At 43.7% G+C, this 20,066-nt stretch overlaps 1 protein-coding gene and 1 long non-coding RNA gene across 2 annotated transcripts in view; both read right to left on the bottom strand.

The window, feature by feature from the left end:
• Positions 1-16,232: 16,232 nt before the first annotated feature.
• Positions 16,233-20,066, bottom strand: part of PCCB (propionyl-CoA carboxylase subunit beta) — a 47,587-nt gene continuing 43,753 nt past the window's right edge. The window contains exons 11-15 of the mRNA XM_084753416.1: positions 19,107-19,214; positions 18,817-18,917; positions 18,400-18,498; positions 17,709-17,808; positions 16,233-16,529 (exon numbers count right to left, since the gene is read on the bottom strand). Of these exons, the coding sequence (XP_084609542.1) occupies positions 16,408-16,529; positions 17,709-17,808; positions 18,400-18,498; positions 18,817-18,917; positions 19,107-19,214 (530 nt within the window). The 3' untranslated portion in view covers positions 16,233-16,407. The remainder of the gene's footprint in view (positions 16,530-17,708; positions 17,809-18,399; positions 18,499-18,816; positions 18,918-19,106; positions 19,215-20,066) is intronic.
• On the bottom strand, positions 16,941-17,602 carry LOC311581307. The gene is made up of 2 exons (XR_014773740.1): positions 17,097-17,602; positions 16,941-17,064 (listed from the first exon to the last, which is right to left on the bottom strand). It is a non-coding gene; the product is annotated as an uncharacterized lncRNA (long non-coding RNA).

Genomic DNA, 20,066 nt, shown 5'->3' with positions numbered 1-20,066 from the left:
AGAGGCAGAGTAGCCCTGAGGAGGGTCTCACTAGCCAGCTGCCTATGACAGTGAATGGCACCTAGACATGGTCTATTACCTGACAGTCTTGATCAGCCACCCACCCAAGAAATGACGTGGAGACCTTTTATTTATTTGAAAGCTTGGCCTTAGCTTAGGCTTGTTTCCAACTAGCTCATATAACTTAAGTTCACCTGTTTACACTTATCTACGCTCTGCCACATGGCTCATTGCCTCTCCTCAGCAACAGCAATTGTTTCTTCCTCTGGGTCTGGCTGGAGAATCCCCAAGGTGTGATTCTTTCCCCGAGTTCCTAACCTGCTGCATAGCCTGCGCGTCCTCTTCTACTTTGCTCTAGGTCATTCAACTCTGTATTAAACCAGTCAGAAGGTGATGGAGAAGATGCTTACAAAACACTGAGGTGATGCTTCCTAAAAGTAGCAATACCAAAGTCTGGCATGTTCTCAGCTCTCTGCTAGTGCAGACATCAGCATTTGAATAATAATGCAATGACAATCTTTACGCAGTGCACCAGGAGATCATCCCAACATCTTCCCCTTTTAGTCCAATAAAAGGGTCTTTCTCCAACATCAATAAACTATATATGCCAGGCATGGTGGTGCATGCCTTCAACACCAGAACTTGGGAGGCAGAGGCAGGTGGATCACCATGGGTTTGAGGCCAGCCTGGTCTACAAAGTGAGTCCAGGACATCCAAGATAACAAAGAGAAACTCTGTCTCAAAAAACCAAACCAAACCAAACCAAAACAAAACAAAAACCCTATATACAATAAGAACAAATATTACAACTATCAGATAAGAATTACATTCACAGTGTCTAGTCCACTTGTATTTGGAAACCTTGGAGAAAGTACTCCACTATCTGTCCTATCTTGATGAGTCCAAAGTTCTGTACCTATATCACTTTCTATCATAACTTGCAATTATCAGCTTACAAATATCTTTTTAGACCTTAAATTCTTAATCCTAAACAATTTAAGCTTAATTATGAGACTATAACCATCTAAGCCTTCAATCCCATCAGAGACCTGAAAAGGATTATTACCTGAATAAACAGGAAGTGCAGAAAAACAGCTCACAAAACTATAAAAGTGACAGAGACTTCTGGCCACCAGGACAGTCACCCAAGATTCCTCTGCAATGTTGGAGCATCCATATTTTCAGCCTACAGGCCCAGAATATCTGACAGACTTTTCAATGAAGCAGGAATTATGAAGGATTGGCCTACCTTGTCTTGGCAAAGCTCAGCAGTTGACTGTGTCTTACTTGTCCACAGTTTGGACAGCACGCCAGCAGTTGGGACAAGGGTAGTGTTTGGGCCAGCAGTTAGCTTTACCACATTTGAGGCAAACTCCACGTGGAGGTTCTTTGATGCCCATCATCTACTTTGAAGTGGTATGGGGTTGGTGCCAGGAGAAGATGTGTCTCACTGTCAAAAAAAAAAAAAGCCTTTCATTATTAAAACATCTTTAAATGCCATGTTCTGTAGATTTCCGCATTGTTTGAAGACCATTTATCTACTGAAGTGTATTTGAATAGGTAAATGTTGCTTGTTTCTAGCTATTTACTATCTAAACTTAGTATTTGAGAACATCTACGGGAGGCAAAAATAAAGCTTATTTCTATGATTAACTAAACTAGTGACTAATAAGACTACAGTTTTGATTGTTAAAGGCGACTAACTTGCATTTCTTAACTACCCTAAACAATTTGTAAAAGTAAATTTCAAGGACTAGAACTTTTACATTACATTTTTAAATGAGTTGCATAGGTACAATATCTAAAACAAGAGTTAAGATATATAATGTTGTAGCAAAATATAGCCTTAAACTTGTATCAATATACAATAATCTATACCAATGTAAAATATTTGAGATTTGTAATTACTTTTTAGTCTAAAAGTAGACTCAATAATTTTCCCTTTTATCCTATCATTCCTATATCCCCCCTTTTTTTTTCTTTTCATCCCCTTCACCCACCTTCCCAGTAACACTAGATAAGAGAGAAAAAAGAACAGAAGAGAGGAGAAAAAGAAATTCCTGAATCTAACTTCCTTTACTTTGTTTCGACCAAGACCGTTAACAACTTGCAACCAACCTCCCCCCTTAAATGACAACATCCATCACCCATCAAATGACCAAAAACATCTACCCCACTCCATCTCTTGAAATGGGGGGGGGGGCGGCGTCACTTACTTAAAATTGCTTTCTGCTGTGTGTCGTGGGGGGAGAATAGCATTTTGGGGGACCTCGAGAGAACTGAGACATCAGCCGAGTCCTAGGAGAGCTAGCTGTAACATTGTTTGCCAGGCTCTGTGGGATGGAAACGTGCAGGGCTTAGCTGAAGACCTGGATGGAACAGCCTGTGAGGCTGGACCACCTTAGCTGGCCATTTTGAAGTTGTTCTGGATGCAGATTTTTTTTTTTTTAAAGAAACAGTAATTAAGGCAGTCTGTGAGGCTGGATCACCTTGGCTGCTCATCTTGTCTTCATTGGTGTCTGGTCTTTTTGTTCTGAAAACATACAAAGTTTTGAAGGTAACATACATTTCTGCATAAAAGCATATATGAAATGTGTGGTGTATACAAATTAGCTAAAGATTATTCTCCACTCTCTGGGATGAAAGGTATCTATAAGCTTTATAAGACCATTTATGTTGTAATATAAATCTCCATCCATGCTCTCTGAAAGGATGCCGTAGAATGGTATGTCCTGAGGACTCCGCAGGCAACAAGATTTATTGGCTACTGGACATTCATGTCTCCGCCAGTCTCAGAGCTGTTCCCTTGTATAGATCAGCATCCACATCACCTGTTTTGTTGTTGTTTGTGCTTTCTTCCTTCATGTCTGCAGCCAAGATTTTCAGGATTTCACCCCTGGCCAAATCTGATCTTTAGTAATTTTGAAGAAATCCTCAGCTTTTCATTTCCTGTTGAAACAAAGCATGTCCTCTTCCCCAACACAACACATTTCCTGGTTTCCATTTTGAAGTTAACACATCTTTAAAATATATAGACTGGGCCAGGCGTGGTGGCGCACACCTTTAATCCCAGCACTCGGGAAGCAGAGGCAGGTGGGTCTCTGTGAGTTTGAGGCCAGCCTGGCCTACAGAGTGAGTCTAGGACAGGCAAGGCTACACAGAGAAACCCTGTCTCGGAAAAAAAATATGATTTAATTCAGTATTCCCACACACACAATCCAATGTCTCTCTGGAGATGGTTTTTTATTCATTAGCATTTAAATTTTTTAATGTTAATAAATCACTATGTCATCTATCTCTGAGGGTCTTTGTTACCCCTTTCTGTTTATTATGCATATCTTTTAAAGTACAGTTAGATCTTTCTATAACTGCTTGTTCTGCAAGATTGTGTGATATACCTATAATATGAACTATGCAAAAAAATGTTTCATTTTCCTTTCAGAATCTATTCAAAAACCTTTTCTATATAGGTCTTTAATTTTTTACTCTGTGTTCTAAAAATGTCCATGTTAAGATATTATCTTCTCAGAGCCGGGCGTGGTGGCACACGCCTTTAATCCCAGCACTCGGGAGGCAGAGGCAGGTGGATCGTTGTGAGTTCAAGGCCAGCCTGGTCTACAAAAGTCAGTCCAGGATGGCCAAGGCTACACATAGAAACCTTGTCTCGAAAAACCAAAAAAAAAAAAAAAAGATATTATCTTCTCTCTGTATAAGAATTTCTATGGGAGAATGTGTAGAAGACAAAATAACTAAAATACAATCCAGCTTTGGATCCAGCCATCCACATGTACATGCTGTAATTTTTTTTTAAGTACTGGAGCCAATTCTTTTTCAGCTTCATCTGATACTTTTCTTGGACTATTTAAATCTGAATCCACCTTATAAGGTTTAAAATAAATTACTTAACTCTTGAGTAGTCAATCCAATTGTGGACCTTGATCAATTAATATCTCCCAATACTTTTTGAAAATCATTAAGTAAGCGCCAGGAATGGTGGCACATGCCTTTAGTCTCAGAAGTCTTGAGGCAGAGGCAGGCAGATCTCTGTGAGTTTGAGGCCAGCCTAGTCTACAAAGAGAGTTCAGGATAGCCAGGGCCATTATACAGAGAAACCCTGTCTCAAAAAAAAAAAAAAACAGACAGACAAAAAAAATCATTAAGTGTTAATACTTGATATTTCCTGATTTAGACTTCTGTGATCAAAGCTTTTGTTTCTATAGACCTATCTTATATCCTAGATAATTAACAGACTCTCCTGTTTGTATTTTCTTCAGAAGCAAATTATAATCCCCATGTCAAAATTCTCTTTGTTTCAACAAACATTTCTTTCTAAGGTATCTGTGTCTGAATCAGCCAACCATTATCATCCATATAATGATAATTTATAGATTGAGGAAACTGTTTATGAATTATTTCTAACAGCTATTGTTCAAAACATTGGCACAAGGTAGAACTGTTCAGCATTCCTTGTGGTAAGACCCTCCATTGGTATAATTTTAACAGGGTGAGAATTACTCTAAGTAGGCACTGTGAAATCAAATTTTTTCTATCTTATTCTTATAAAGGTACAGTACGAAAAATCAGTCTTTTAGCCGGGTGTGGTGGTGCGCACCTTTAATCCCAGCACTCGGGAGGCAGAAGCAGGTAGATTGATGTAAATTTGAAGCCAAGCCTGGTCAACAAAGCGAGTCCAGGACAGCCCAGAGCTACAAAGAAACCCTGTCTCGAAAAACAAAAAACAAAATCAGTCTTTTAAATAAATTACTATAATAGACCACGCCTTAATTAACAAAAAAGTTAAAAGGATTCCAGGTTGTAAAGAACCCATAAATTGAATGACTTTGGTTGCTCTCAGGCCTGTCAACATCCTCCATTTTCCAGATTTCTTTTTACTGACAAATACAGAAGAATGCCAAGGAAAAGTAGACTCTTCTAATGTTGAGCCTTCAGCTGTTCTTAGACTAACTGTTCTAGTGCCTGTATTTTTTTTTTTTTTTTAATTTAAGGGCCATTGCTCTACCCAGTTAGCCTTGTGGGTTAACCATTTTAATGGTAAGGCTGTTGGTGTCCTATCAGCAGTGGCTCCTCCCATAAAAATTTGGAGAGCCAACCTCTGCTGTGTCCTCCTTCTGGACAGCCTGGACAGTCTGTAACTGTTTGATAACAACTGTTTGATGACATTTTAAAATATCATTTTGAGGAATATTTTCTCCTTTACAACTTGTATCTGAAGTTAGAGGAATGCTAATAATCTGTGTTTCCCACTGTTGCAATAGATCTCTCTTCCCCATAAATGTATGGCGATATCTGCCACATATGGCCTTAATTTTCCCAGCTGATCTTCTGATCTTACATTTAATCCATTTGAAACTTTGTTTTACCTGAGACAGCGTTCCAATTCCTAGGAGCGATGTAGATGCCTTTTGAAGTGGCAAAGCTGGATTCCAGGAATCTTGTGAAATTTTTGTTAGATTAGCTCCTGTGCCTACCAAACCTTCAATTTCAATATCATTTGTAAGTGCTTTTAGTTTTGGCCTCTAATCATCTATAGCAGCTTGCCAAAAGATTTGTTTTCTGTTTTATATATTGGAGCTACTCTGGCTTTGCTATCTGGCTTATTAATGGCTCTATCCAGAGAAGTGCTGCTTAATTGCTCTGTAGATGAGTTTCTCCACAGCTGACCTGAAACAACCAACTTAAATTTTATATTGGGGGCCTGCAAAGGCCTCCTAGTGCATTTCCCAATAAGGGGTTACCTTGTTAGTCCCTTGATGAACTGCAATCATTAGTACAATGCTGGCATTTGCCACACCTTCCACATACTCCAGAAGGCTCAGGCCTTCTTTCAGAGTTAGCTTGGCTCTGCCTACAATTCCCTTTGAAATGACCTTGACTGACACAGCCATGACATTTGACAGTTTGATTTTCCTTAAAACCTTTAGAGATTCCCTTTCCTATTAAAGTTGTATCATAAGTATGAGATTCAACATCAGCCCTATTTCTAATCCATTAACCTACTGGTGTTGATCTTGCTTTTAGAGGCCTAATTATCTTTTATCCAGAATTAGCATTTTTGAAAGCCGAAGATTTGATTAACACTTGCCTAACTTCTGAATGTGAGGCTCCTTCTATTTACTGCTGAAGTCAATATTTGTAAAATGAATAGATCGGTAAATACTTCCTTTGGGCCTTGCATAATTTGAGTAAATGGTCCAAGACCTATTGTTTATTTCTTCCACCTTGTCCCAAGAACTTAAAGCTGCCATGCAGCACAGTGCCAAGGTGGCATCATCACATTCAACCAGCATTTGTACCTCAGCATTCTGACCTTCACCTGGAAACTGATCTTGGAAACTATTGATACCTCTGGCCCCTCTTCCTCTGTTCTAGCTCCTTAGCATCTTCTTTCTCTCATGACCACCATTGTAACCTCTAATATTCTCCCAGGCTCTAAGGTTGGGTATATTTTTGCATAATGTTTGCATAATGTTCTTGTGGACTGCGTAGAGTTTACCCTTGTTCATTCAAATGCTGATTTCTCTGCCCCACTATCTGGTTTCAATCAGGACACTGCATTGTGATGTTTATTCTAAGTATCTCCTTTCTCAAGTTTGTGTAAACATGTCACCATTTGTTCTCTGTATTGCCAATAAACGCTAACTAGCCAATGGTGAGCAATACAGAGAATAGGGTGAGACATCCTGGCCTAGTGAGGGGAGGGATAAAGAGGAGGAAGAGCAGGAGGGATGCACATAGAAAGGACTGGGAAATATCAGGAGGAATGAGCTGGACCTAGGACATGAGTGAAAACCAAGCATTATGTGGGAAATCTGAATGGGAGGAAACTATACTAGCTTGGAAGTTTAGGATAGAATAAGTATTGCTCAGCATTGTGCTGTAGGCTAATTAAACAGATCCTGGTCTCTCTGTGTGGATATTTGGGTATAAAGCTGGTTAAAGAGAAACTGACGACTTATTAAAATAATAAATACATCTTATAAATTAATAATCATTCAAATGGGCCCCACATTGGGCACCAATTATCACCTGACTGTCTTGACCAGCAGATGCCCAAGTAATGACATGGAGATCTTTTATTAATGTAAAAGCTTGGCCTTTGCTTAGACTATTCTCATTCACCCATTTATACTAATCTACCACATGACTAATCTGCCACATGACTCAGTACCTCTCCTCAGTGCCAGCACCTGTTTCTTCCTCTGTGTCTACCTTGCAAATCCCCTGGGGACTGATTCTTTCCCCTATCTCTGTCAGATGGTCCTGCCTGTCCTCTCCTGCCTGCTATGGGCCATTCAGCTATTTATTAAACCAATTAGAAGGTGATGGAGAAGATGGTTACAAAACACTGAGGTGATGCTTCAGAAAAATAACAATACCAAAGTCTGGCCTGTATTTAACTCTCTGCTGGTGCAGACACCAACATTCGAATAACACGAAGACAACCTTTACACAAGGAGATGATCCCATCACTGGAGTTGCAAGTTTCATGAGTTATTACCTATTTAGGAGTGGACTTTTCAGCGATGCATCTGTTTTTGAGTTGTCCCTGCTCCTATAAGTAACCCCTTAGACACACTCCTAACCCCTAATAAATTCACTGATTTGCCAAGCTGGACTTTTGTAGAACCCTTACTTTGGTGTGTTGTTGGTCTCTTTATGGGGTGAGCATGTCTCTCCCCAGGAAAAGTCTCACAATTCCCCAATTATTGATGAGCAGAATATTTTAAAGTCGGTCACATTACCAAAAGTGATCTACAGATTCAGTGCCATCCCCATGGAAATTCCAATGGCATTCTTTAAAGAGTGGAGACCAACAGGGGCAAATTATCTGACACTCAGCTCGGGTTCCACACACAGGCATGTTTGGGCACACCCATACACCACACAAGCAAGAAGAATCAAGCACACACAAAACAACAACAAAAAATTACACTCGTTCTATCTCACTCCAGTCAAAATGGCTATCATCAGGACAACAAATGGTGACAGATGCAAGGAAAAGCCGGGCATGGTGGCACACGCCTTTAATGCCAGCACTTGAGAGGCAGGCAGATCGCTGTGAGTTCGAGGCCAGCCTGATCTACAAAGCAAGTCCAGGACAGCCAAGGCTAACATAGAGACATCCTGTCTCAAAAACCAAACAAAACAAAAACAAAAACAAACAAAAAGACAAAACAAAGAATGCAAGGAAAGAGAAATCTTTATATACTGCTGGTGATAATAGAGATTAATGCAGCTATTCGAATAGTCAGTATTATTAGAAATAATTTTAGGGTCACCAAGAGAGAGAGATGCTACACAAAGTAAAAGACACCACTCCAACAAAGTGTCTACATAAGGCAAACTTCACTCTTAGATCAAAAGACTGTTCTTGGGAGAGCAGAGGAGCAAACCTTGAGATAAGAAGTGTATTTGAGTTTGATTTTGACCCAGGTGGTTACTATGTTTATCCTCCATTGGTTCGGGTCCAGCCTCACAGTCTTAATTCAGGGAAAGGAAGGAGGAAGGGAAAAGGGACACTGCTCCTCAAGGAAAAAGTGTCATCAAATTCCAAGTACAAAACAGTAGGCCTTTGTATGAACAAAGGATTTGCTGTGTGTGTGGAGGGGGGACTGTCAGTCAGACTACTTGGGTTAGAAAAGCAATAGTATAAAAAGCAGACCCTAGCTGGGCGGTGGTGGTAGGCTCTTAATCCATCCCAGCACTCAAAAGGCACAAGTAAAGAGCCCGGCGTGGTAGCACACGCCTTTAATGCCAGCACTCGGGAGGCAGAGGCAGATAGATGGCTGTGAGTTCGAGGCCAGCCTGGTCTACAAAGTTAATCCAAGACAGCCAAGGCTACACAGAGAAACCCTGTCTCCAAAAAAATAAAAAATAAAAGGCACAGGTAGGTACATCCCTGTGAGTTCGAGGCCAGCCTGATCTACAGAACGAGTTCCAGGACAGCCAGGGCTGCACAGGGAAACCCTGTCTCAACAAAACAAAAGCAGACATTAAAACCCAGCGTAACCTGAATCTCCAGCTTTTCACCCAAGCAGAGCGATTGTTCTCTGCTTCAAGTTGCTGTGGCTGCCTGTTGGATCTACAGCAGCACCTCAGAATGGTGGTGCTAACGGAATTGTCCCCCACAAAAGGACTTTGGCCAGGAAAGCAGGGTTGCTACTAGGTAAACAGAGACCTAAGATGGGTTTCTTACTTAATCTACTCCAAGGGTGAACTACATTGGGCAATGGCATCTGGTTCAAAGACACCCCGCATATTAACTGTCATATGGGGTCTGCTTGCTTTTCCACCAGTTTGCTCTTCTCTCAAACCTCCTTAGCAGTTTGATCGCCAATAAACCTTCCTTTCTACTCACGTAGCAGTCTAGTTAAGTTGTTTCACTGTGTCCTGCCCTCGCTTACACCGCACACTGACGCAGCCACTCTAGCACCTGACAACCTATTCTTTGTTCTTCTTTCTTTTGTTTTTGTTTTTGTTTGTTTTTCGAGACAGGGTCTCTCTGTGTAGCCTTGGCTGTCCTGGACTCGCTTTGTAGACCAGGCTGGCCTCGAACTCACAGCGATCCACCTGCCTCTGCCTCCCGAGTGCTGGGATTAAAGACGTGCGCCACCACCGCCCGGCTGACAACCTATTCTTTATGTTTGTTCCCTTTGGGATTTGTGCTGATACAAATTCACATGTGTAGAGTGAAAGTCTGAGCCCACTTTGATGTTTGAAACCTACCCAAACCCACCAATCTCTGAATCATAAATCCCACCAATCCCTGGGGTTCGCTTGAAATCTCATCCTCCCCCCCCCCCGACACCCTATGTAACCCTATTTCCTGCTAAGCTCCTGGCTTCTGCTCACCTGAGCAGAGGAGGCAGCCACACTCTTGTGTCTCCCCCAGAAAATCTCTTGGATAAAGTTTGTTGTGTGGTGTGACTTTGTGGTATTCCTTGGCTCCCGGCCACCGGAATGCCTTCAGAGCTGCCAACTCTTCCACAGTTTTTTTCCCTTAAAACTGTAACACAAAGTAAGCCTTCCAAGTCAAACCTTTTCAAAGTGTCAGCTTCCTTTCATACCTGGCTAGTTGTTGCTGTGTTAGTTAAATGATAAGGCTTAATAAACGTTTATTATTAGGCTTATAATTATTACAGTGGTATTAGTTATCCACTTTCACAATCAATAAAAAACATAGACACCTGATATATTTTAGAACAGCCTTAATTCACCTGGGGCATGGCAGGTATTAACTCCTAAACCACCTTCCGTGTTCTCCCAGCCTCCATCCCATAACCATCTGCTTCTAATAGTTTCTATCTGGGCTACCTCCCAACCATAATCCCAAAATACTTACTAAGGTTGTTCATCAGGGCCATTTCTTTCCCTGTGGAACTTCAGAGTTCCTCCTCTGGGCCCATGTGGCTCCTTTCTATCCCATAATGATCCTTTTCCTCTTCTTCCTCTGGTACCTGCCTGCTTCTTTCCCAGATCCTTCTCTCCCAAAGCCCTCAAGCTTTGGTCACACCCACCTCTTTCTGCCCCTCCCAGGCTTAGGCCTTTTAATTAGCTAATCAGGAACAATTGCAGGTTAAACAGCAATACTTGGGGTATGTGACAGTTTGCTCATAAAAAGTAAGAATTTTGGGGCCTAGAGAGATGGCTCAGAGGTTAAGAGCACTGCCTGCTCTTCCAAAGGTTCTGAGTTCAATTCCCAGCAACAACACAATGGCTCAGAACCATCTACAATGAAGTCTGGCGCCCTCTTCTGGTCTGCAGGTGTTACATGCAGGCAGAACACTATACATAATAAATAAATAAATAAATAAATAAATAAGTATTTTTTTTAAAAGAGCAAGAATCTCAGGGCAAGCAATTAACAAATTCAAAGCACTAGACCATTATCAAACACTAGTGTTGGAGGCACAAGGCTAGGAAAACTCAAGTTCTCTCTAGAAGCAAGTAAATATGTCATGTAAAGCAATGTGTTAAAAGTAAGGCAAAACAAAACAAAAACCTAAATGCAAAACAAATACAATAGAGGTCTGACACTACCTGTTTAATATAAAGGGTCCCTTCCCCCACCTCCCAGTGGCACCAGGAAATTCATGTGTACTGCCATTTTTGGTTTATGCCATGTGGGGTTACACTAAGATGGCAGCAAAGTTACATAACATTCACCATCATTATGATGTCACTAGCTAAGATGCTAACCAACCACATGATTACTTTTTCATGAGATTAGCTCCATGGTAAAATGAGCTCATTCTCCATCTGGACACACATCCCTTGAGAGCCACACATAACAGTCTAAATGTGGGGAGTCTTAACAGATTTCTTTTAAAAGGCATGATAATTAGGTTAGCATGGATATATGAAGAAATACCTAGGCAAGTAGCTCAAATTAGCAAAGAAACAGGAAAGAATCCCATGCGCTCAACCCAAGAAAGTAGAGTCCACATATCGTAACACCCAAACGGTAACTTAAGATGCCAATTGCTGTCAGCTGGGTCTTGTTTTCACCTCCCATCAGCCCCAGATACAAGGTGTGGACTCCAGAATTGTGTGGACTAAGACAATTGGTGACTGACATTCTTACCTAGAACTTAAGAGCTTTGGAAACCAACTTGTTAAAATAGTTAATTCTATCTTAAAACCTCAGTAGCTTGGGCGGCACTTTTATTCAGCCAGGAAATCAGCTGCCAGATGGCTCCTCTAAGCCAGTCAGACTTGACCACGCTAAGAGACTGCCTTCATCCCTTCTACCAAACCTGATCAAGCTCTTGTAGTATCTGAGGGGCCTGGGGAGAGGAAAGGGGGAATCCGATGCCCGTAGAGAGAAGATAGGAACAGAGGCTTGAGCTTGGAGGCTTTGCTTTAATTAATCTCTCCTTAGGCAGAGTAGGGACAGTCATATTAAACAAGGTAAGGGAAACTGGGGACCAGCCTAAGGAACTGATTTTCCTCTGTGCAAAGAAAATGTTTTTCTTTGGCTTTGTTCCATTTTTTTTCCTTTAGATTTTGCCCCCATATTATTTCCCCATCTTGGTTTATCTTGTGCTCAACACCCCTTTGTGGAGGTTTCTTGTACTGAGTTTCTTTTTCTTTCTTTCTTTTTTTTTTTTAAAGATTTATTTATTATATATACAGTGTTTTGCCTGCATGTACACATGCATGCCAGAAGAGGGCACCAGATCTCATTATAGATGCTTGTGAGCCACCATGTGGTTGCTGTGAATTGAACTCAGGACTTTTGGAAGAGAAGCTAGTGCTCTTAACCACTGAGCCATCTCTCCAAGCCCTCTTACACTGAGTTTCATGTCAAAGACAAGTCTCAACAACCAGGGTGACCCGACCACCAAAGGAATACTTTGCTGTTCCACACAGTATTTCTTACCTTTGCTCTGTCTTGTCTTCTGTGAAATCCTAGACACTGTGGCAATCTCCTGGGGCTGATTCTTTCTGCCTTGTCCAAAGGCTTCCAACCCCTGGCTTCTTCTGCTGACCAGAGGCCCAGGACTCAAGAACAACCAAAATACGAGCTGGTGTGGGGGTCTGAAGCACTCCGTTGGGTGAGCTAGGATCCCGAAGGAGCCCCCCCAAATTGTTAGAAATATGTTCAGGGTTGCAAAGAAAGATGCCACCGTTCCTACTACAGTGTTTGGACGGAGAAACATTACTCCTGATCAAGGGGTATGCTTAGGCAGGCAAACACACCGAGACAGAAAGTGCATTTGGTTTTTATTCTAAGTCAGGTAGTGACTGTGTCTTTTCCCCATTGGTAGGAGTCTAAGCTTGCAGTTTTAATTCAGCTGGCTAGTCTGAGAGGAACTGGCACACAGGAAATGAAGGAGAAAAGAGTTACTGCTCTAGGCCATCAAATCTCTAGAATACAGTAGTGAGCCTTTGTGTAACAAAGGTTTTACCGAGTAGGGGAGGTTAAAACATTCGCGTAAAAATTTACAAAGTGGAAGAAATAAAAATAATAGACGTGAAAAAGAAGATGAGCACTGACCACTGCATGCAAACTGTTACACATCTACACCTCTGTTTACAACATATACATACACATATACACAAAAAAATAAGTTTTTAAGGCCATAGATGCCAATAGAATGCTACATAAATGCAGCCTAACTATGATAATAACAGAAGAGAAAGATGATCTAAAGAGTAATTTTTAAATCTTACATTAAAAAAAAAAAAAACCTAAAACAAATCATTGAAGTAGTAGAAAAAGCTCTGAGTGAGAAAAGTTCTTGAATATATATATTTTGACGTGGGCATGGCCTCTCCAGGACTCATTGGCAAAGCCATTACCCATACGGCCAAGCCCCGTAGAAATGGTGAAACTTTTCTGGAGAGTCCCAAGTATGTGTGTTTATGAATCCTTGATCAGTGTGTGCAAACACTGTTGGGGGGCCCTGTGGTTTGAGGTTGCAGCCCTCCATGTCTGGAGAGCCTCTCTGACCCTGGCCTACATGGAGGACTCCCTCCCCCCACCATGGCCTCCTACTCTGTGCATGACCTCATCTGGAGAGCATCCTTAGCACAGATGCCTCTGGCCATATCTGGAATATGACCTTTGGCACCGTTCCCTGCTAGCACTCTCCCTCCTGCTGCCTTTAGGGTAATTAGGTACTGTGTTCCCTTTCGTATGGCTGAACCACACTGCCAAACGCAAACGGCCTGTGTTTAATATAACAGCTTAGTTCATCATCACTGTGCCGAGACACAAAGAATGAGATGACAAGTAATGACTCATAGGATTAGAAATTTGTTCTATCATTTATAATTTTAAAACATAATATTTATTTACGTGTACCACATACCTGTACCCTACATATAAACATTGCAACAGCTTGAATACAAAATGTACCCCCACTTACACATGTGCTGGGGGGGGGGTTGGTCACCAGTTGATGGGTTAATGGAGAGTAATCCAACAGCTTCTGTACTCGTCGCTGAGCTAATAGAAGTAGGAAGTAGGGGCTTCTGGCCGGGAACCACTGGAGGTGTGTAACAGAAACGAAGTGTGGCCCTTCCTCCTGGCAGCCATGTCTACAACGTTATCCTGTTCCCACGAGGTTCCATTTCATCTCAGGAGTAATCAACTGACACCTCCAAACCCTGAGCGCACATATTCCTTTTTACGTTGTTTTGCTTACATATTGTCACCACAAGCAATGAGGAGCTCTCGGATACACATTTGTGTGATTACTCCCTGGCGTTGGCTAACGCATCCTAGTAGCAATGTCAACATCCAGCCCCATTTTTCACTTCTAAATGACATTCCTAACTTTAGCCCCTTAGAGAAAACACAGCTTCTGGGGATGGGCAAGGGGATGCAGGAAGAACCAAGACCATTAGCTGACGCCAAAAAATAAGGAAGTGCTCCAGGATTTACTAGACTTGAGGGACTAACTTTAAGGAGCTTCCCACACGAGCATCCCAGAGAGTTAACAGTGAAATCATGAAGAAGACGACAGCTCTGAGACCAGAAACAAACAGGTGAGGAAACTGCTGCCTCCAACTAGTAACTACAGAGTAAACATGGCGCTGGAGATCTCCACATTGGACGAACAGCTCCAGCGACGAAGGGAAAACAAGCAGGAGAAAGCTGTTTGTTGGCAGACACAGTTGAATGCCCCGCATGCTGGTAACTAACCATGAGAAGAAAATAGTCACCTTGGGGGCTGGAGAGATGACTCACAGGTTAAGAGCACTGTGTGTTCATCCAAAGGTCCTGAGTTCAATTCCCAGCAACCGCATGGTGGCTTCACAACCATCTATTATGAGATCTGGTACCCTCTTTTGGTGTGCAGACACCCATGTGGGCAGGATACTGTATAAATAATAAATATTAAAGAAAAAAAAGAAAATAGGCACCTTTGAGGCCACATAATTGATTACCAATAACAGGTAAGCCTATGCCATGTATTCTTGATATATCACCAAAAGGGCGATTATTACTCTTATTTCAAACTAAACATCAGAAAGTGACCAGACAAATCCAAATTAAGGGACTTTGGGGGTAAAACTACCACCACCAAGGCTGATGATGTGGGTTTGATAACCAGATCTGCAGAGAGGAAGGAGAGAGCCAGTTCCTGCAAGTTGTCCTCTGACCACATGTAAGAGCCATGAGAGTCGCTCACGACACACAGGCACACATACACACAAGATAAATGTGCAACATTAACAACTAGAAACTCAGCGCAAGGCATATGATACAATCCTAGGGTCACTTTACAGGATCAACCACTTTCATAAAAGAAGTGTTTTGGGATGTAGGAACACCTTCCTGGTCTGGAAGTCACAGCAGTCAGTATTGAATATTACTCTTAGTGAGACTCTATTCTGCTAGACAAATTGGAATCACAGGCATCTCACTTAATCCTCAACAATCTGTAGAGAATCGGGGCTTATCCCATCAGTACTGCTTAAGAGTAAAGAGACCGAGGCCTCTAGTTAAAAAACAAAAAACTGGGCTGGAGAGATGGCTCAGTGATTAAGATTGCCGCCTGCTCTTCCAGAGGTCCTGAGTTCAATTCCCAGCAACCACATGGTGGCTCACAACCATCTATATAATGTGATCTGATGCTTCTTCTGCAGATAAAGCACTCATATACAATAAATAATAAATAAACCTTTAAAAAAACAAAACAAAAAAACCAAAAAAAAAAAACCTGCCCCAAAACCATATTATTTTACCTAAGGATAAAAATTAATTCCTTGGGGGGAAAGAAGCAATTCACAGGTGTGTTGTGTTTGCTTTTATTACTATAATGACACACTGAAGGCTGGCAACTTTATGAAGAGGTTTAGTTAGATCAGAGTTCTGAGGTTCAACGGCAAGGTACTACCATTGGTGAAGCAACCAGAGAGAGAGAAAAAGAGAGAGGGTGGGTAGGAGGGGGGGGGAAGGGTGGGTCACATAGTCAACAAGTAGCTAGCTAGCTAGGGCAAGACTAAGAACTCGCTTCAGGAGTACAGCACAGCACAGCTGACGTCAGCACCTCACACTACACCTCACCTCTCACCATCACTACACAGGGGACGAGGCTCCAAGATGCCGACCACCTGAATCAACCACATCCACATCAGTGTCATCTGCAGCCAGCTCCAGGCGACAATACTAAAATTCTGCCTTATTTTTTTTTCTTCCTGTTTTCTTGTTTTGAGATTTTTTTTTAACTCTGAAAATGAAATATTTATCCAAAAAGTACCAGCGAAGATTTTAATAGATCAAATAATTTTACATCAGGCACAATAACTCTTTCTGCAATTTAATCAACTTCCAAGATATGTAGATCCTGTTTTTTCATGATTGTAGAAAGCAGGGGTAGGCTACAAATGGCCAGTTTTTCAACTGTTGGTCTATTTTCCTTTAAGATCTGTTCACAGTGGGATATTTGCGTGTTTCCTCCAAGGACGATGGACCTTCTTGCTGGCCAAGACTTCCAGGTCACAGCATATCCGGGCACGAGTAGAGGATGGCTGGATGATGTCATCCACAAACCCTGGTAAGGCAAAGAAAAGGCCATCACTGTGTGGGTGGGCTGAAGTCAAGCACCCCAACTGCACGCTCAGCCCCCACAGGCCAACAGTGTGGGCGAGGAGCCTCTTTGGACCTGAGGCCTCCTCGCTCTGCCAGGCTCTCAACCTCTAGCACAGGAGCGTTAGGGATGGGAAGGAAAATATGGCCACCCCCTTCCTGCCTTGACTCAGCGCCTTTACCCTGTCATGATGGACATGCATATACCTCTAGCTCAAGGGGATCTAATGCCCTCTCTGGCCTCTGTAGGTACGTGTGTGTGTGTGTGTGTGTGTGTGTGTGTGTGTGTGTCTATGCACACGTTCAAGAGAGAGAGAGAAACAGAGAGACAGAAAAGAGACAGAGAGAAAAATACCATTCATACACAGACAAATAATAAAACAAAGAACTTTTATTTTTTGGTTTTTCAAGACAGGGTTTCTCTGTGTAGCCTTGGCTGTCCTAGACTCACTAGTAGACCAGGCTGGCCTCGAACTCACAAAGATCACCTGCCTCTGCCTCTCAGAGTGCTAGGATTACAGACGTGTGCCACCCACCACATCCCGCAAAAGAAAACACTTTTTTAAAGAAAGAAAACACACAGACCAACTTCTCCGTCTTTGTCAGTGGTCCTTGCTTCCCCCATGGATGGAGTCTCTTTCCTCCCCTGCCCTTGTGATTTGCTTTTATCAATACAATGTGACAAAAGTGACACTAGAAGTCTCCATACTGAGGCCTCTGGGCCGAAGCTCTCTTCTTTATAGCTACTTTTGGTACACCAAGAACACAAGTGAGGAAGGGCCAGGCAGCAGTCAACATTAACTTGAAAGGGAAACCATCTTGGACTGTCAAGCCAGCGGCTGACTAAAGCCCTGAGAATAATCCCAGGCCAAACCCCAAGAACCACCCAGCTAAGCCCAGAACACAGTGAGGGGAAGACAGGTGGTTTTAGCCACCAGGTCTGAGGCAGGCTGGATGACTGGACCAGAACTTAGAAACAGAACACTGCCAGCAGCCTGCACAGGCCCACTGGGTGGCCCCAGCTCCTGCCAAGGGGCAGCCGCATCACACTCCCCTGCACCCCACGCGCCCCAGGAAACAGGTACGACTGCATCTGACTTTCCTGAAAATACAATGGACAGCACCTGGTCCCCACCAGGCCCACCTCTCACAGCTGCAGGGAAAGGGTTGGCAAACTTCTCCACGTACTCCGCCTGGGCGGCTGCCACATCTTGGTGTCCTTTGAAGATGATCTCCACAGCACCCTGTCAGAGCAGAGTTAAGGTTTCCCCCAGAGTGGGGTCCCCACCCAGACAGAGCTGTCAACTCCTTTGTCTCTGTGAACTTCACAGCTAATCAGAACAAAGGGACAGCCGCACATGGGTAGGATGCTGGGCTGTGGCTGCCTCCTTCTCATTCTCTGAAGCCAGGACGCTTGTTTTCCCTCCTTCACTACCCCAGGCCCTGGGTTCCCGGGAAGCCTCGGTCTCCAACTGGGAACACACGCTAGTCATCTCTGGGACCCTGGGAGTCACAGGGCTGGACACCGACAGCTCTTCCAGAGCTAGGGGAGAGGCACCAAGCAAGAACTAGAGTTTAGCTCCTAGAGATGAGATGGGGTGGTGGGAAGCTCTGACCTCCCAAAGGTACATTCAGCGGATTCTCCCTCTCCCTGGGTGGTTCCTCAGCCATAAAGACAGCAATGTGGCTGCTGTGGGAGGGCGGGGTGACTGGCCATGGGGCACAAGAAGGAGACTCCAGCCCTGACCTGGTCTCTTTCCACAGTTCCAGCCACACAAGGACTCTATCGGGAGAGTCTCTGGGCCCAGGAAGGTGCTTGCGGCTGATATTGTTACCTTTGCACCCATGACTGCAATCTCAGCTGTGGGCCAGGCATAGTTGGTGTCACCAAGAAGGTGTTTAGAGCTCATGACATCATAGGCACCTCCATAGGCCTAGAACAAACCCACACGCTGAGGGTCAATGGCAGGGACAATCAAATCCCATCCCCGAACACTCCAGGATGCCAACGGAAATGAGGCCATGCCCTGCTGGCCCCACAAGGCCAAGGTCCTTCTCAATGCCCACTCCCTGCCGCCAGAATACACAAGTGCAGGACTGAAAAGAGCCCTCTAGACATTTCCCAGGAGTGATCAGGAGACACGCCTCCTTCCAGCCCAGGTCACACTCGTGCCAGATGCCTTGACCATGCTGCGGGGGGGGGGGGGGGGGGGGGCGCAGGGGGGGCAGGGCTCTGCGGGGAGTGTCCTCACCTTCCTGGTGATGACTGTGATTTTGGGCACCGTTGCCTCAGCAAACGCGTACAGCAGCTTGGCGCCGTGCCGGATGATGCCACCATATTCCTGAGCAGTGCCTAGGCCGTGAGGAAGAGTTACCAGCTGCCATAGAAGCCTTCACAAGGCCTCACGGCTGTGACGACCCCCAGAAAGGGCCAATCTTTATACAGCCCTATCTTCTGGATGGCAGAAGACGGAAGAAGTCAGAGCTCTGGGGACAGCGAATACAACTGCCTCCCCCGCCCTCACCGGTGTCAGGGACTCACCAGGCAGAAAACCAGGGACGTCAACAAAAGTGATGAGTGGGATGTTGAATGCGTCACAGAATCTGACAAAACGAGCCCCTTTCACCGAGGAGTTAATGTCCAAGCACCCTACAAGGAGAAAGATTGTCCACAGTTAGCGCCCAGTAATCCCAGCTCCATCACAGTGGGAGTGCTCCCCCATCGAGCACCCAGACCAGGCTCCCGAGGCTGCACGGATCCATCTGGCTGCAGTCAGGAGCCTCATGCCAAGCAAACAAGAAAGCCTAAAGCTGTGCTGACAGCAGGTGCAGAACCAGCCTGGGACAGCTAGCCAGGCTCTTTCCCAGAGACTGAAAAGGCAGCCAGCTAAGGTCCAGCCTGGACCTGCAGTGGTAGCTGCTACTCAGAATGGCTCTAGAGACTGTGGAGGTGGGCTGTGGCTCTATGCTTCAGCAAGACTGAGCAGTGATGATATGGGAAACACGCCTCTATCACCGTTGGAAAGGCACCTTTTCCAGCTTGAGGCTCTTCGCCTGCAGAGCAGGGAAGTCGCGACCTCCTACAGCATCACGGGAGGCCTAAAGGACATGGCCGTGGATATCTCGGGCTTGAGGAGGTCACTAGTGGGTACTAAGTACCCACAAGGGGCTTCCAGATCTATCTCTAAGACCAGCATGACCCTGGAGCAAAGGCAATGTAAGGACATGACAAGCAAAGAACAGATTAAACACCTTCACAGCCTTCTAAAGTAGATGATCAAATCCATCAATACATAACATAGTGATAACAGCCTATAAAACAGTAGTAACCCATGGCCAAATGGAGATCAATTTCCAGTAAGCACATGGTGGCTCACAACCATCTATAATGAGATCAGATGCCCTCTTCAGGAGATACAATAAATAAAATAAGTAAATCTTAAAAAAGAAAAAGAAAAGAAAGAAAAGAAAGAAGCTAAGAGAGACAACACTGTTTTATAAA

The sequence above is a fragment of the Acomys minous genome (assembly GCF_964271855.1).
Source record: "Acomys minous genome assembly, chromosome: 13".
NCBI lineage: Eukaryota > Metazoa > Chordata > Mammalia > Rodentia > Muridae > Acomys > Acomys minous.
The sequence above is the reverse complement of the archived record's forward strand: the minus strand, read 5'-3'. Positions and strand labels throughout refer to the sequence as shown.